This window comes from Rhinolophus ferrumequinum, chromosome 16, assembly GCF_004115265.2.
Source record: "Rhinolophus ferrumequinum isolate MPI-CBG mRhiFer1 chromosome 16, mRhiFer1_v1.p, whole genome shotgun sequence".
Taxonomy (NCBI): domain Eukaryota; kingdom Metazoa; phylum Chordata; class Mammalia; order Chiroptera; family Rhinolophidae; genus Rhinolophus; species Rhinolophus ferrumequinum.
The window spans coordinates 49639030-49655213 of record NC_046299.1 but is presented as its reverse complement, the minus strand read 5'-3'; the positions used below and the strand labels follow the sequence as shown (position 1 = coordinate 49655213).

Sequence of the window (16184 nt, the reverse complement as noted above, 5' to 3'; positions counted from 1 at the left end):
GGAGAATGTGGATGGTCCCTGAGAACACGCATCCAGGGAAAAGCTGGAGTCCCCACATTGTCTTCAGGAAGGTCCTGGCTTTCCTGGGGCCACAGCCCCCAGCCCCCGCCACAGGGGCCAGCTTCCAAATTCCCACCTTAGAATGACTCTTTGGGGATAAGGCAGCAACGGTTTTTACGCTCTGAAGAGCCTTGTGTGAGGCAGCGTAGGACAGTGGTTAAGAGGACAGGCCTGAGCTGACTGCCGGGGGTGAAGCCTGGCTCCTCCTTTACTGCTGTGTGACTCTAACCACGGTGGCCAATCCTTTTGCCTCAGTCTCTTCATCTATAAAATGGGTATAATAACAGTGCCTACCTCGTAGGGTTGTTATGAGAATTAAATGAATTCAAGAACACGAAACACTTAGGAAAGTGCCTGGCACAGACATAGTACTATATGAGGGTTTATTATTCCTCAGGGTTCCTGAGGAGAGGAGCAAAAGGAGGGTAGCTAAGCAGGTGTGGCTCTGGATGTCCCATCGCTGCACCCGACTGGCGCAGCCTGGCTTTGATCTGTTTTACACAGTGCCGTGGGGTGCTGCCTACCATTTAAAAAAATAGATTTGTAGCTAAAAACGGTTTGCAGCCACAATGATGAGGCCCTGACAGGAGCGGAGGTGCTGGCCTGTTCCTGGGAGGGTGTGGACCTGCTTCAAGGAGAGCTGTGGTCAGGCAGCCTGAAGGGAGTCCCGGGAACCAACCCAAACTAGGCTGATGTCAGTTATTCTGTGGCTTAAAGTTGGCCCCACAACGGGCAGGCTCTGACCTGGGTGTGTTGATCACGTGAATAAGCAATTCACAGGCCTACGGTGAGCGTGGATGTGTGGGACTACCTACGTGCACATTCAAGTAACTGTGTTTCACCCTCAGTCACGAGGGCCCTGAAATTATTCCAAGCAGCCCCAAGGTATAAAAACCCAGAGGGTCTGCCCCTCTCAGCCATCTCCACCTGGATCTCACTTGGATGGACAGCCATCAGGACTCAGGTTTCCTTTCCCATCTCTTTCTGGGGCAGAGCTTCGGGGACACCAGCAGGATGGGCCAAGGCTGAGTCACCAGCTCCCTAGCACCGTGTGATGGTGACTCCAGATAGGCCTCGGTTCATTGTTTCCAGCCTGGGGAAACAGCGGGTGGAGACGGGGCTGATAAGAGGGGTAGATTCTGCCCCATTTAGTTCCGGGTAAAAGTCCTTCGGTCTGACTTTTCCCATCTCCCTCCTACTCTTCACCTCTGGGGTCTGACTCATTTTCCACCCAGCTTAGGGGAAGGGGCCGTGAGCTGCTGAGTGTGCAGTGGGGGTAGGGTGGGGTGACCTTAGGAGGGTGTCTTAGTCATCCCCTGCCACTTGGCAGGAGCGTGCATAAACCGGCCTAGCCAGTAGGAATATCTGTGTGTGTCTGTTTTTGACCATTCTGGAAGATGAAGGTTGATTTGATTTCAGCTGCCTAGAGGAGAGGCCCGAGGTGAGTGAGGGTGGACAGAAAAGAATACATTTGACACGGCAGCTGGACGAGGCCAGTGGGATATTTGAGGGACGCTTTCAGCGGAAAGAGCACTGAACTTGGACTCAGAAGACCTGGGCTCTGAGGCCTATGCCTCAGTCTCCTCATTTGTAAAATGAAGTTGGCAACATCTACATCTCTAAGATCATATGTGTGAGACTTCCTTGGCTCACCCTAGAGAGTTATACAGATATATGAGGCTAGTATGGTAAGGACACATCTTTTATCCCTTAGGACTGGTATCCCGCGGACCTCTAGCTCCAGGAGTCATGCAGCACCTACGTCAGTGACAGCCTTGCCCTGCCAGGGCCCAACCAGTGGCCATCTCCGTGCAGCCATGGCCTTGGCCCAGCCCTGAGTCAGCAGTGAAGAGGACATGAGCCTTCATGACCTGCTGACTGGCTCTCCGGGAGCTGCCCCAGCCCGCCCCTGGCCTCACCCTGACGGAGCTCCGCATGGGGCCCAGGTCGTGGTTGTAGGCCTCCACTGTCAACACGTGGGACGAGTCCTGCTCCCGGTCCAGGGGCCGGGACCCCCGCATCAGGAGCCCGCTGTCCACATCGATCTGGAAGTAGTTGCCATAGTTACCTGTGTGGAGAGACAGATGAGATGCATGGGCTCTGCCCTGAAGCAGAATCCTCATGGAATTGTGCGTGGGGGGGGAAGAAGGGGTGTCCAGACCCCCAGCACGCTGACCCTGACCAGAGGTCTCGGGAGCTTGGCTGAAGTCCACCGTGGTAAGCAGGCCTCTGCCCCATGCTGTCCTGGCCGGGCAGGATGTGAGGGAGGGGGCAGAAGTTCACCCTGTGCCCTCATTATGGGAAGCCTGCAGGGTCTCTGAGACCCACACGTGGCAGTGGATTCACTATTTCAGAGGGATCTGGGCACTATAGAAACAGGAATCAAAACCAAATTCTCTGTGGTGGTTGAAGCCAAGATTCCGTGGACATCTCTGGGCTGGTGCAGCAGCCACTGCCCCGTCCTGTGGTAACAGCACCCTGATTATCCTCTGGAGATCCACCCTCCTCCACTCGCCGTCCACGTGCTTTGTGTAGGGGTGAGTTCACCCCTGATTCCAGGAGCAAGCAGATCGACAAAGTTTAGTCTCTGGCCATAGTGATTGGTTCAGGGGTAGGGATGGTCACATGATTCTAGCTGACCAATGAAACGCATTTTGGGAAGCTTGGGGGCACGGTCCTAATGTCTCAGGCCATAGTGATTGGTTCACGGATGGGCACATGAGACATGCTAGGCCAATGATACTCAGTCTTTGGGGAACTCACTGCTGGGGGCTGCACTGGTCCCCAAGACCCCCTCTGTTAGGGTGCAGTCCCACCATGGGACATAAGGAACTTCAGGAGCAAAGCAATCAAATGCAGCACCCTCACTTAAAAGATGCCCAAGTTGGTGCAGATGACTGGAGAATGTGCCTGTTTCCTCCCTCTGGCCCACCCGTGTGTACGGTACTGGAGGCCCACTCACCGTGAAGGATGCGGTACCACACACGCCCAAACTCGCCCTCGTCGGCATCTGTGGCCGTTAGCTGAGGAAGAATGAGACATGAGGTCACTTCTTGAATTCCGCCCCACAGGGAGAGAAGATGATGTGGAGCCCCTCTCCTTCCCTCCACACCATCCCCAGCCCGTCCTGCCCACACCTGTGGTTTCCCACTGCGGCCCAGGTGTGGGACAGGGCGGGGCATGACTGTCTTTCTCATCCCCCCTGAGGACACCTGACTGTTGATGTCTCCATGCTGCCCTGTCCATGTGAGGGACCTGTCAGCTCTCCCCTGATCTCCCTGCAGGTTCTTGGGGAGAGCAGGGAGAAGGTGGGTGACGGATCCAGGGTTGCCTAGGCCAGCTCACACCTCCACAGTTCCCTCCTTCAGCCTTTTGAGCTCCTACGAGCCTCACCGACTCACTTACGGTGGTGGATGACGTGGCTGCTTCCTGACCGGGTGACTCTGGCCAGGCCACACCTCGCTGGGCCTCAGTTTTACCATCTGAGAGGGGGCTGGATGAGATGACACCTGTTATCTAATGGACCTTGACCGTCCATGGAAGGCTCCCATCCACTTGGGGCTGCACAGAGAATGCTTCTTTTGTGGTCAAGGGCTAAAGGCAGGTGGAAGAAGCTAAATACCAAAAACTAGGGCTCCAAAAGGGGGGGTGAGCCCCAGGCTCAGGTCTTGGGCAGAGCCACAACTACCCCCCACTCATGTTGTATTTCTGGGAGCTTGGGGGTCCTTGATGGAGAAGCTGCTTAATACTGAGGCTCCTAAAGAGGCAGCTGGTTGCCAGGGAAGCTCTCTCTTCTGGGAAGAAAGGAGGCTGGGAGAGGGGTGTCACTGTGTGTGTGTATGTGTGTGTGTGTGTGTGTGTGTTGTGTTGTGGGGAGATCCAATGCCTGGAGGGTCTCCAAAGGGCCCACCCAAAAGGCTGAGGAGCACAGCCTTCGCTGTCCTTCAATCCTAGGCTTTCTGCCCTGTGATCCCTTTGACCTTTGAAAATGCCTCTCACCCCTCACTTTTGTAGCCAGACATGTTCAAAGGGAAAGTACATTTCTGGGAAGTTGAGGGAGAAGCCTGGAAGATGAGGGGCCCAGGGACCAGGAAGGGAGGCGGGGCCTCAGGGGCTCCTATGGCCCATCTCTCTGCCTGTTCTCCTCCTGCTGGGAGCCCCTCTCCCCGGTAACCTGGACGCTGGCAGGCGCTGAATAGCGACCCACTGGCTGCCGCCCGCCCGACTGTACCATTCAAATGTCCAACAGGGGAAGGTAAGAGCCACGGGGGTGCAGAGGCATTGAAACCCTCCCCCCTGCATGCCCCCATCGCCTCTGCCCCTCGAGAGGGCTCCAAGGAGACAGGCTGGGATAAGGCCGTGGGAAGGCTCCGGACCACAGCTCCCCTCTCCCTCATCCCAACCTAGTTGCCATCCCTATTCTCTTGGGTGTCCCCTCCCCCAAGGCAGGGCCCAAAGTCTTCCAGACAAAGCCAGGTCTAGCAGGAGAGTGTAGGGAGACAGGCTACTCGGGCCAGCCTGGCTGACTGAGGGACGCAGGGCACTGCAGAGTCCAGGGCAAGTTGGGGTCAGGGTGGCATCCGGTGCTCCTCGGGCCTCCTTTGGACAGCTGAGAAGAACTTCCACCCAGCTTAGGACTGCTGAGGGCTGGCTCTCAGGTCAGTACTGGGGGGACTGCAGGAGAAGGCCTGGTGAGGAAAGTGGGGCCAGAATCTTGCTGGGGTACTCTGGCGGAAGACGTGAGGGTATGCTCAGACCTGGGGGATCCCTCTGCTTATGTAGAGAGTGGAAACAAGGCCCAGTGAGGGGTAGTGGCTAGCCTGAGGCCATACAGCAAGATGTGCTCTGAGGTCAGTCCCTCTGCTCATAGGCCCTGCTCTATGGAGCTCTGAGGCAAGAACGAAAGTTCTAGATTAAGCTTGCAGAGCTATTATATGTCAGAGCAGGGCCTGCCGGTGTGCCCTGGACTCTGGTGGTGTGGGAGAGACTTCACCTGCCCTAAAGGTGATTCCCAGCCTTGGTCTGGTGGAGGCCTCCTTTCCCCAGAACCAGCCGGCTTGGCTGGTCAGAGGGGGCCTCCCCGGCCTTGCATGTGTTCCAGGGAGGGTGGCTTGAAGTTTTCAAGCACTTTGGAATCTCTTGCTTCCAAGGGAACTACTCAGATGCTAATTACAGTCTCACTTATCTTTTTATTAAAGTGCTTCCCCAAGGACTGAAGCCAGGAATTTGCGCGGCTAGCCTGATAAGGTCTCCAGATCCATGTGAAAGCTCCGCAATAGCAGTGGGACTAGCAGGATTGAGACTTCTCCCGTGTCAGACTGCCCTTTTCTTACTCCCAGCCAAGCAAAGCCAAGTGCAGGCTAGAGGGACGGCCAGTCTTCTCCCTGTGGGAGACGGCCGTGGGCACACCCCATCCCTCCTCCCTGCTCAGATTCAAGGAAGGGCCAACCCACGTATGGCTGCTCAGCCAGAGCGCTCTCTAGGGGATGCCCGCAAGGCAGAGGCCCTGGGCAGCTAGACGGTCATCAGAGTTTCCAGCTGGGAGGGGTCGTGTTCTGCCTGGAAATGCTGGAAGGACTGGTGCTAGGGTGTGGGTGGGAGGTGGGGTGGGGTACACTGGATGCCCTAAGTCGGTTGGGCACAGGGCAAGGATGCAGGCAGGAAGGAGGCTGGGAGCAGAGAGCCCGGAGTTAGGTCCTGCGGCGGATGGTGAGTGCCTGGGGTGGGGACAGGGACACAGGAAGGTGGGGCGGGTGGCCCCCTCTCCACTCCCCGCTGCCTGCTGACATGGGACTCTCTAGCCACCTGCAGAGCCTGGTGTGACTGGAAGCCCTTCCTCCTACAGAGACTCCTGCCTGTGAGTTAGACTAATCGGCTAGGCTAGCCAGTCTCACGCAAGTCTCCAAGGTCAGAGAGAAAGACGTGATCGTTACTGGACCTTCTTTGGGATTTCCTGTCCTATGTTGGGAGAGGATCACGATGCTGGCCGGCCAAGCTGGATGTAGCCCGCTCACGTGTTTTCTTTGGCCTGTTTTCGTGTTTTAAATATTTGAAAATTCATTTTGAATGTTTTGGAGTCAAGTTTGTTTGGTCTTTGCAGTGTTTCCCCCCGCCCCTCCTGTGCCCACCCCCCTCCTCTCCCCTTAACCAAATGTGAATTAGTTGCCAACATTTAAAATCAGCAAGTTTGCCTAAAAATCTAGATTTCTGGCTTCTTTTGGGAAACTGGAAGAGCTGACCACAGTGGTGTGCATTCTGGGATTCCATATCCGCCTGGATGAGCCACCTCCACGTCCTTGAGAGGAGACCTGCTCACCTGTCCTCTTCTGTCACACGTTATCTACCTTATCCAGCGGCTGGGCTGTGTGAGCATTTTTATTTGTAACCAAACACTTAGCCTGATCTACGAGGACCAGGTGCCATGTTCCCTCTCATGGGATGATCTTACGTGGTAACAGGTGACTGGTGTGTGTGGGGGGGTTTGAACCCCACCATGTCAACTATGCTGTTCTCTGTGGGTTATTTTCCACCGGTCTCAGAGCAGCTCAGTGAGCCCAGGAGATGGTTGGGAGCCAGAGGGGTGGCAAGGCCATGGGGCCAGGACTCAGGAAACCTAGTTCTGGCCTTTGCTTGGCCACTGGCTTGCAGCATGGCCTTGGGCTCGGCCTTCCCTTACACGGGCTTCAGTTTCCTCACTTGTCATGGCAGCAGGTTGGACTGTCTCGGGAATGCCCATAGGGCCAGGGAGGTGACATAGGTGTGCCGGGAGCCTGTGGGGCAGCTGCTGCCCAGACCCAGACACAGGGTGCCAGGCCCAAGTGGTCCCAGGTTGCCAGTGTGGAAATTCTAAAATTTCAAGAGACACCAGACATTCAGATATTTATAGGAAAACTCTAGTTTTGTTTGTTTGTTTGTGGTTTTTAAAATAGCCACAAATTGATAAAAACAAAACAAAACAAAACAAAAAACCCACTGTAAGAACCAAATGCAACACACTGGTGGGCCCGGTTTGTAGCCTTGGCATCAGATAATTGCTAGGGTCTTTGTCAGCTGCAGGATCTTTGTAATCCATGAGTCATTCCTGGTCATAGAGCAACACACTGACAGAGCTGGTCTTAGATCCCAAGTTCTCAGGCCTAAAATTATATTGTAATTCATGAAGATTGCTTTCATGAAAATGCTGGAAGGCATTACTCTCCTGTCTCCTGTTCGGGCGGGCTGGAAGGGAAGTATAGCAGGAGGAGGGCCTGAGTTCAGGCCCAGCTCCATTGCTTATTCACGGTGTGACCTCAGACTTGTCACCTCTGTGGGCCTCACTGTAAAATGGCCGTGATGCCACCTGCAGCTTATTTAGCAGTGCCCATCCCCATCAGTGTCCCCTTCCCTCCCTGGGTCCAGCTGATTTGCCTCTGAGCGTCTGTCCCATTCCCGTTGCAGGAGCCATGAGTACAGAGGGCCCCAGCCCCCTCAGCTTCCTCACAGCTCCTGTCACTCCAGGGAGTCCCTTGGCGGCAGCTGGCCCTCTCCCAATGCTCATTGCTCTGGCCTGCATCTTCCTTCTCCTGGCCACCTGCCTGCTGTTCATGACCCTCTGCAAACCGACCTCACTGGACCCGAGGCGCCAGGCTCGCGAGTGCATGCCCCACCACCCCGTGAGCTCCAGTGAGCCCCAGCTCCGGCTCTGGAAACGCCTGGGCTCCCTGCGCTGCTCCCTGCATAGCTTCCGCCGTGGCCGGCCTCCTCCTCCACGCCCCCTGCCAGACCACGATGACAACCATGGCTGGGACTGCACAGAATCCACCAAGATGTGATGGGGTGTCCCCCCCCCATCTAGGATCCACCCACAATGCTCCTCTCTCAGACACAGCATGGCACACAGGCTGCAAGAGGACATATGCTAACCCCCAGTGGTTCCCTGTGTGCCCAGGCCCAGGGCCTTTCTCAGAGACCGTCCCTGGAAGAGTATCTTCCCTCTGCAGACATCGCAGCTGCTCCCTGCTGAAAGATTGCTGGATCAATTGTGGAGAACCTGCAGCCATTTGGAGCTGTGGTCTGTGGCTCTGAACAGTACAACCTGGCTCCCCGGAGTCCATCTCTGGCAACCAGGCACCTCTCATGCCCAGGAAACAGTGCCCCTGCTTCCCAGCAGAAGCCCTGCCCACTCTCCAATGCCAAAACCCAGCTTGGATTCCAGTGTGAGTTGCCAAATGGCTAAAGTTTCCCTACAGCCAAGCAAAAACACTCAGTCCACACTGAGGGCAACGTACTGTTCTGCCCTCTGGGCCAACGCAGGGCCCAAGGCAGAAGAGAACCCAGAAACTCCTCTCCTCGAATGTCCCGGGCCCTGCCAGCACGCATCCAGTAATCCGTGGGAGCAGCCGGCACCCTGGTGGATAAGGTGCCTGCTGGGAGAAGGGGCAGGTGAGGCTCTCGAGACTGCCTTGCCCTTGTGATCTTGGCGGTCCCCCTTCAGTGCACCAATGTCAGAATGGCTTAGGAAGGGCCTGATAATGCATTAAATTAAGAAGCTCCTTGCAGAAGCCAGGACTGGCGTTGTGTCAGAGTGGCAGGGTGCACTGCTAGCAGCTGGAGGTGATGCCAGCTGGATCTGAGGCCACACCACAGTGGCTTCATGCCTTCATTTAGGGAGAGGGGCAGCCACCCTTTGGGTAGGAGAGTCCAGACCTCTCCAGGACAGCTGTGGGACCTCAGGGCTGGACCACACTAGGTGTGCTGTCTTTTTGGTGATTGCTTCATTGACTGACTACCTGTTGAAGCCACCCCACGCCAGGGTGGGCTTCTCGGGATCCCTAATCCTCAGCCTCTCCTCACAAGGCCGGGGTGCTATACTTTGGTTGGGTCCCATATTTGGAGAATAGGCAGAGGGGATCTGAGCGGCCTAGCTTGTGCCCTAGAGAGTCAGCTGGTTGGGGCCACCTTGTGCTCTGCCACGGGGCTGTCCACCCAACCCTGCTGTGACCCATAGTGCAGCCGGCCAGGTCTTCTCAAAGACAGAGCTCTCGTTTCACCACTTCCCAGCAACAAAACCACTACTGGCTCCCTACTGCTGGCTGGATAAAGCCAGAGCTCCTCAGTCTGGCCTTCAGTGACCTCTGGGAGCTACCTCCGAACTATCTCTAGCCTCATCTTGACCCACGACACCAGACAAACTGAACTACGTGTCCTCCCCTGGCTATGCCTTATGTTTCACAAGGCACCCCCCCCAGTGAAGCCCTCTTTGCCCTCCAGCTGAAAGCCACCTCCTGCTTGGAACCAGCCCTATTCATAGCACCTCTGGGAAGGAGACTGGGATCACTCCCTCTTGGAGTGTCGTCCATCTTTGTCTGTCTCCTCCGTCCTATGATCCCGGGAGCCTGCAGGAGGCGACACTGCGTCCAACCCCTTACTCTGCCTTACTAGCTAGAGCATGGAAGTATGAGGGTCTGTGTACTGAGTGAAGGGAGGCCCAATATGGGTGCACGGCCCCCCCAAAGCCTAAGGAGTTCTGGGAAGCCCTCTTCGTCCCTCGGATGCCCCTAGAGAGAAGCTGCTGGAGAAGCCCACAGCGCCTTCCTTCCAGGTCAATCCGACACCAGACAGTGAGTCCCGCTTCACCAGAAACGTACTTCCAGGGCCTTGGAGAAGGTACTAGTTGCGGAATTTCTCCGAGAAATGGGGAGAATCAGGGCTGCCTTATGTCGCTCATGCGCTGGCTCTAGGATGTCTGCCTGGGTAGTGTTGTGTAATAGAAACAAATCCCTCGGGTTTAGAAAGTAGGGCAGGCCCCCTCCCGAAGGGCTGCTACCCCCTCCCTTCCAGCTTTTTAACCTCTTCCTGGTTCCTTCCCCCAGGGCCTCCCTGAGACATCCCGAGATGAATTCTGCCCACAGTCAGTCATCCATTTCATCTCCTGGCCAGGTGCCCTGCTTGGACCTAGGTGTTCTTTTTCTGGACACTAGGGGTGATGGGTAAGGCTGCCTTGAGGCCTGAAGGAGAAGGAAAGGCTGGGCATGGGGAGGAGGAGGGCTCTCAAAGGTCTGGCTATACCACCAGGTATATCCCCAGGCTGGTCCCAGGAGACTTGGCAGTGAACCTGGGTGGAAGGTATCAGGCTAGGGCTCTCCAAGCCCGGGAGCGGAGGCCCAGAGGGAGCGAACCTCCTCCTTCCTCCAGGAACCAGCCCCAGACCTTGCAAATGCCCTGGACTCTTGGTGCCTCTGGGAGTTAGTCCCCTGCCCCGAGCCCCTTTCCTGCCCCCTCCCTGGTCCTGAGGCAGGGTGATACGCATGCTCCCAGCCTCCCAAGGCCGGAGCATGCCCTAGAGGACAGGCCTAGATTTGCTGTGTTTGGCCCAGCCTCCAGGTCGGAAACCCTTGCAGCTGAAGACGGTAATTCATTCCTGGCCTCCCTCCCCAGCCAGCAACTGAGGCCTCCCGGCGCTGGGGGAGGGCATCCGAGCCTCATTTTCAGGTCCTCTCCGTTCTCCCTCTGCGTCTGCTCCCTTTCTTCTTGTGTCTGTTTACTTCCCCAAAGGGGAGCTTCGGCCAACGGCCCCATGAAAGCCGCTCTGTTCTGGGCCTCGCTGGGCCCTGGCTCTCTCTTTAACTCCCTTCCGGGAAAATGTGACATTGCCATCTCCCTGCTCTGAAAGGCCCTTCAGGGTGAGGTGGGGGACAGGAGAGGGCTGTGGGGAAGGGAGGGAGGGAGAAGAGGAGGGCCAAGGCATTCCTTCTGCTTTTTGGGGAGTCAGGGCCCTGTCCTCGGCTATGTAAGCTGGAGGCCTGCTCTCCCCAGGAAGGAGGAGAGGCCTGGGGCCCCTTTTCCCCACAGCACTGGCTACTTTTGGAGAAGCAGCTGTGGCCTCCTGTTTCCATCCCTCCCTGCCACGATGCTACTGCGCATGTGCACTCAGACCTGAGTGCGGCTCGGCCTGCCTCCGGCCCACTAGCTGTCTTACCTGCACGATGCTGTGGCCCTCAGGGATGTCCTCAGGGACACTGGCCTCATAGCTGCTTTGCAGAAAGATGGGCCTGTTGTCATTCACATCCAGGACAGTGATGAACACGGTGGCCGTGCCTGTGCGGCGCTTGCCGACGGGGCCATTGTCTGCGGGAGGTGATGGAAGATGGGCGGTTAGCAGCTGCCCGACGGGCGACTTCCCCAGCCACAGGCCCTGTTCACCCCAGCCACTCTGGCCTTTGCAGGGGTGGCTGTTTTCCTTTTCAGATTAGGATTAACACTAACAATATCTAATATGTCCCGGGCACTTTGAGCTCATTCGTTCTCACAACAAGCCGATGAAATAGGCGCTATTATCCCCATTTTACAGAGGAGGGAACTGAGGCAGGAAGTGGGTTGAATGGTATACCCACATCAAATCCTTGGGAACTTCTGTATGTAAACTTATTGGGAAAAAGGGTCTTTGAAGATGTAATTAAGTTAAGGATCTTGAGATGACGTGTCCTGGATTATCTGGGTGAGCCACAACTCCAATGACAAGGGCCCTTATAAGAGAAAGGCAGAGGGGAGATTTGACACAGAGGAGAAAAGGCAGAGGTTGGAGTCCAGTCCTGCGTCACAAGCCAAGAACACTTAGAGCCACCAGAACCCAGAAAAGTCAAGGAAGGATTCTCCTATAGAGCCTTTGGAGGGACGGTGGCCCTGCTGACACCGGAATTTCACTTCTGGCCTCCAGAGCCATGAGAGAATACATTTCTATTCTTTTAAGCCATCAAGGTTGTGATCATTTGTTACAGCAGCCCTAGGAATCAGAGAGATCCTGAGATTACAAACCCAAGTGCTGTGAGGGCCAGGTGGGTAAGATCCCTGAGTGGCCACCTGGGCGGGCCCACCTCCAGGGGCAGCCTGTCCTCTGCTCCCATCCACAGTGGACAGGCAGGATGTGGGCCCAGCGACAACAGGCCTTCTGCTTTCTTAAGAGAAATTGAACATAGGGGTTTTAAATAAAATCTCCTGATTTTTAAGTGTTCACAACGAATTGTCCTTCATTATGAAGCGCGAGATGTGTGAAACAAACATGTCCGAGGGACGGATGTGGCGTGGGCCTTCTGCACTCAGAGTATGCGGGCCCTGCTTGATGTTGAAGCCTGTGGTAGCGGGGGAGGACCCTTCCAGGGCTGGGGAGGAGACTCAGCCCAAGGGGCAGTGTTGGGCTGTCCTCCCTGGAGGAAGGAGCTGTGCCCAGCTCTGCATGTCCAGGCAAGAACAGTCACGCCAAGGAGGAGTCCAGGCAGCTGGAGTTGGCTGGAGACCAGTGGACTCCGTCTTTCTTCCCCAGGCCAGATGACCACATGCTTGGGGGCAGTTGCCTCCCCTGAGTCATGCTGTCCTCCTAAGTCTCCCCAGGACCAACCTCCCCCTGCCCTAGGGGTCCTGCCCAGCTGCCCTGGCTGGGGACAGTGGAGCTGGCAGGCCCCACAGAGCATCTGAGCATGACTGCGCCCTCTCCTCCTGTTAGCCAGAGCTTGAAGAGAAGGACGGACTCAGAGGGAGACGATGGGTCTCCAGAGGGGGGTCTGGCTGCCCCAGGACGGGAGAAGAGCAGGGCAGAGGGAAGATGCATGTGGGCGTGGGCGGGCTGGGGAGAGACTGCTGGCTGGAAAGAGTGAGGCACAGAGAGCGCATTCCTTTTCCACCCAGTGCTCGCTGCAAACAAGGAACTGGGTGCTCCTGGGAGGCCCAAGGCAACGTAGGGGCACAGGCCTCGTCACACCCTTCTTCCCTTCTGGAGCCCCAAGGGCTCCTGCTGCCTGGAAACCAAAGACCAAACTTCCAGTCTGGCACGTAGGCCTCTACAAGCCAGCCCTCCTTGATCACAGCCTCCCCTCCCCAACGTCCACCACATCATGGGCCAGCAGCCGGGGAGGGAGGGACGGATGGACACACAGACAGACAGACAGACGCGCGCGCTTGTGCACACACACAGAGCTCTTTCCCACCTCCAGGCCCTTGCATGGGCTGGTTTCTCTGCCTGAAATGCCCTCCCTGCTTCTCCACATATTGAAACCTCACTTGGCCCTCCAGGAGACGACGGGCCTGCCTCATTTCCGCCCGTCAGCGCCATCCTGCTCTCTTAGGCAATTCCATGCCCTGAAGGTCCCTCTGAACTCCCTCCCTTCCCAACTCTGACGCCTGGGGTTCTAAGTGGGTCTGACAGTTCCACTGCCTCCATGGCCCCCTGCCCTAACTCCAGGGACAGGCATGTAATGTAGGCCTAACTCACCTGCACATCTCACCCTCCAGACCATGACAAGGGGTTCAGGGACAGGCACTGGGGCAGGTGGAACTAATCAGAGCTCACCTATATTGTTGAAGTCAGTTTATTTTATTTTAAAATTTGTGACTAAGAGTCCTAATTGATCCAAAGACACTCTCTGACACCACTTCCTCCAAGAAGTCTTCCTTGATTACCCCCCACCCCCACCATGTTTTGTCTGGTTGCCCTTTTCCCACTGGCATTAGGGCAGAGCCTTTGGCTCGGAGCCTGGCTGCTGGGGTTGGGCCCAGCTGGCCCCTGGGAGGGTGCCTCATGTGAACTCTGCCCAGAACAACTACGTTGTGGTGTGCAGGGAGGGCTGGGGCCTACCGATGGCCTCGAGGATGAGCGTGTATGCAGCCGTGGTCTCCCGGTCCAGGCCTACCACTGTCCTCACAACGGCATCGCGGTAGCCAACACTGAACTTCCCATCCACATTTCCACCTGTGGGCAAGAGAGAATGAAGCTGCAGTCAGGAAACGGCTCCTGGCCAGGGAAAGGGAGGTGGCACCTAACTCTGCTTCTGACCTGGGACACTCCAGGGGTGTGCCAGCAATGAAAGGCTGCGCTGCCCATTCAGCCCTGCCTGAGAACAGGGTTTTGGGGGGGCTCTGATGAGGGTGTGGCCTGTGTGGGCTTAGGTGGGGGTGCTGAATGCCTGCAATCATAAGGGTCTCATGTTCATTGAGTGCCCACTGTGTACCAGGCACTTCACGTGGACCATTTCATTTCATGCATACTGTCACTGTTTCCACAGAGAAGGAAAAGGGTCCTTTAGTGAGGTTATGTGTGTTGCCCTGGGTTACAGGCACCTATTCGGGGTGTAGGACTCTAACGCAATAGTCTAATTCCCCAGCCTGCGCCTTTCACCACGCTGCCACCTGTCTGTCCTGTAGAAGTATCTGAGCAGTTAGCCTGGGCTGGGGTTTTTACATGTGGCCAAGGACTCTGGCATTGGCTGGGCATTCTCCAGGCCCCTCATCTTGGGCTGAGTGGGGACACCTGGAGTCTCCACAGAAACCAAAGGAGGGGCAGGCGGACAGGAGACAGGGGTTACTGAGTCTTCCTGAGTTCTGGGACAGGTAAGATGTATGAGGGTCTCCTTGCTGAGATAGACGGAAGCCAGGAAAGGACTCCATCAGAACAGTGTGGAGACCCTCCCCCTGCTAGCTGACGGGCAGTGTGGTATCCTGGACAGCAGAGGGTGCCACTGCGTTGGTTTTGGACCAGCTTCTATCAGGATACTGCACAGCTCCTCTCAGAATGTGCGACATTAAAATCCAAGAATCCTAGGGCTGGAAAGGCTCTCGGGTGAGCAGGAACTGGCTACTTCAGGGTGCTGGGAAGTTATCCTGGGGGCCACTGCCACATGCTCCCTTGTCCTGACATGCTTTGCCCCTGGGGAAAGCCCCCTGCCCATAAGCCTCCAGTATCTGCTCTCCAGTATCTGAAGCACCGTGTACAAGGAACACAGTGTGGCTCCTGGGGGACTGGGGAGGAACTAAGACACGAGTAGTGTTGGGGGCTGAACCATGGCTGGTCCCATGTGGGCATCTAAATAGCTGAGCCTTTCCAAGGCAGTCTTGAGGAACAGACTGTGAGGAGCTGGCCTGAGGGTGCTGGGCCCCTCCATGGAGGGGAAGGAGGGAAAGGATCTGGAAAGGGGAGGCTGAGGTCTGGGAGGCCACCTTGGCTGCAGCAAGCTGTGAATGGACTGTGAGCCTGGGAGTCCTTGCTCTTGGGGAGAGGCATCGGGGAGGCTGGTGTATGCACACACACTTGCATAAGAATGTGCGTGCAATGTGGCTGCAGGCAGGTCATGGACAGAGGAAAGACCGAGCCAGTAAAATGGCCTAGGGAGGGCTGAGGAACGTGAAAGAACTACCCCCACCCCATGCATCTCAGTACCTTGCAGGTGTGCAATGGACTAAAGAATGCTGGGAAACTGTTCTAATCCAGGAATGATTAACACATGGCATATTTGCCATCATCCACCAAGCCTACTGTCAGGGCAGACATCACTAATCGATCATGGTTCCCTTTCCCTTGTTGAGCCAGGACGTGGCCTTACAATATTTCTCCATAGCTCTTCAGGTGGGAGCTACTTGACATGTTTGAGCTAAAGCCATTGAATTTAGAGAGATCTAAACCATCTGCCTCCGAACAGATGGGCATTCTCTTCACAAGTGAAGGGTCTCCAAGGGACAGGCCACATTCCTCCAGGGACTGCTGCTTCTCTCTAACGTGGGACAGAGTGTGGGGCAGAGCTCCTACCAGGAGTCACTGGCTCCATCTCCTCTAGACTAAAATTTGGTAGGTACCCCAATCCCAATTGGTTGAGGAGGCCCCCGAGGAGGCAGACTAGAGGGATCCAGCTACAAAGCCCTTGGGAAAAGCCGATAGCCAATGTTTAGGGAGGCTCCAGGAGGGACTAAATCCTGGTGGCTGATGTGGGCCTCTCCCCCCAGCCCCGGTGGGCTGCACATCTGGAAGGGGGTGCCGGCAGCGGCGGACCTGTGATGAAGTAGCTGAGCTCCGCATTGAGGCCTATGTCGTTGTCAGTGCAGTTGAGCCAGACCACTCGGAAATCCCGGGGCACGTCCTCGGACACGGAGACATTGTACACAGCAGGGAAGAAGGTGGGCGTCTCATCGTTCACGTCCAGCACTGCGGGCAGAGTGGGCACACAGGGTCAGGCCTGGCTTCTGCTTGAGACTAGTCAGCTCCAAAGGCAGGGGCTCCCCCCACAGACCAATAGGAAATGGATTTCCTGGGACTCAGCTCCTCCCGGTCAGGAGCCAAGGGCCCCAGGCTGGCCCTTGACAGAGCTGACCAGGAGTCCACACCC

At 56.3% G+C, this 16184-nt stretch overlaps 2 protein-coding genes across 3 annotated transcripts in view; one reads left to right on the top strand and one right to left on the bottom strand.

Moving 5' to 3' along the window:
• Positions 1–16184, bottom strand: part of CDH23 (cadherin related 23) — a 394835-nt gene that overhangs the window by 84168 nt on the left and 294483 nt on the right. The window contains 5 exon segments of the mRNA XM_033130003.1: positions 1980–2128; positions 3023–3083; positions 11018–11166; positions 13667–13780; positions 15851–16003. Coding sequence (XP_032985894.1) covers positions 1980–2128; positions 3023–3083; positions 11018–11166; positions 13667–13780; positions 15851–16003 — 626 coding nt within the window.
• Positions 4589–8195, top strand: C16H10orf105 (chromosome 16 C10orf105 homolog). Of its 2 annotated transcripts, none has more exons than XM_033130002.1 (2): positions 4589–4718; positions 7498–8195. In XM_033130002.1, the coding sequence occupies exon 2, from the start codon at positions 7503–7505 to the stop codon at positions 7869–7871; it is 369 nt and encodes a 122-aa protein (XP_032985893.1). In that variant the 5' UTR covers positions 4589–4718; positions 7498–7502; the 3' UTR covers positions 7872–8195. The 2 variants fall into 2 exon arrangements, with proteins under 2 accessions (XP_032985893.1, XP_032985891.1); XM_033130000.1 differs by lacking the exon at positions 4589–4718 and adding an exon at positions 5692–5769.

Excerpts from the sequence above, each read along its gene's own strand:
- C16H10orf105 (XM_033130000.1), top strand. The coding sequence starts at position 5,712 with ATGCAGGCAGGAAGGAGGCTGGGAGCAGAGAGCCCGGAGTTAGGTCCT. Across the intron at positions 5,770-7,497 it reads GTTAGGTCCTGCGGCGGATG|GAGCCATGAGTACAGAGGGC; the intron begins GTGAGTGCCTGG and ends TTCCCGTTGCAG.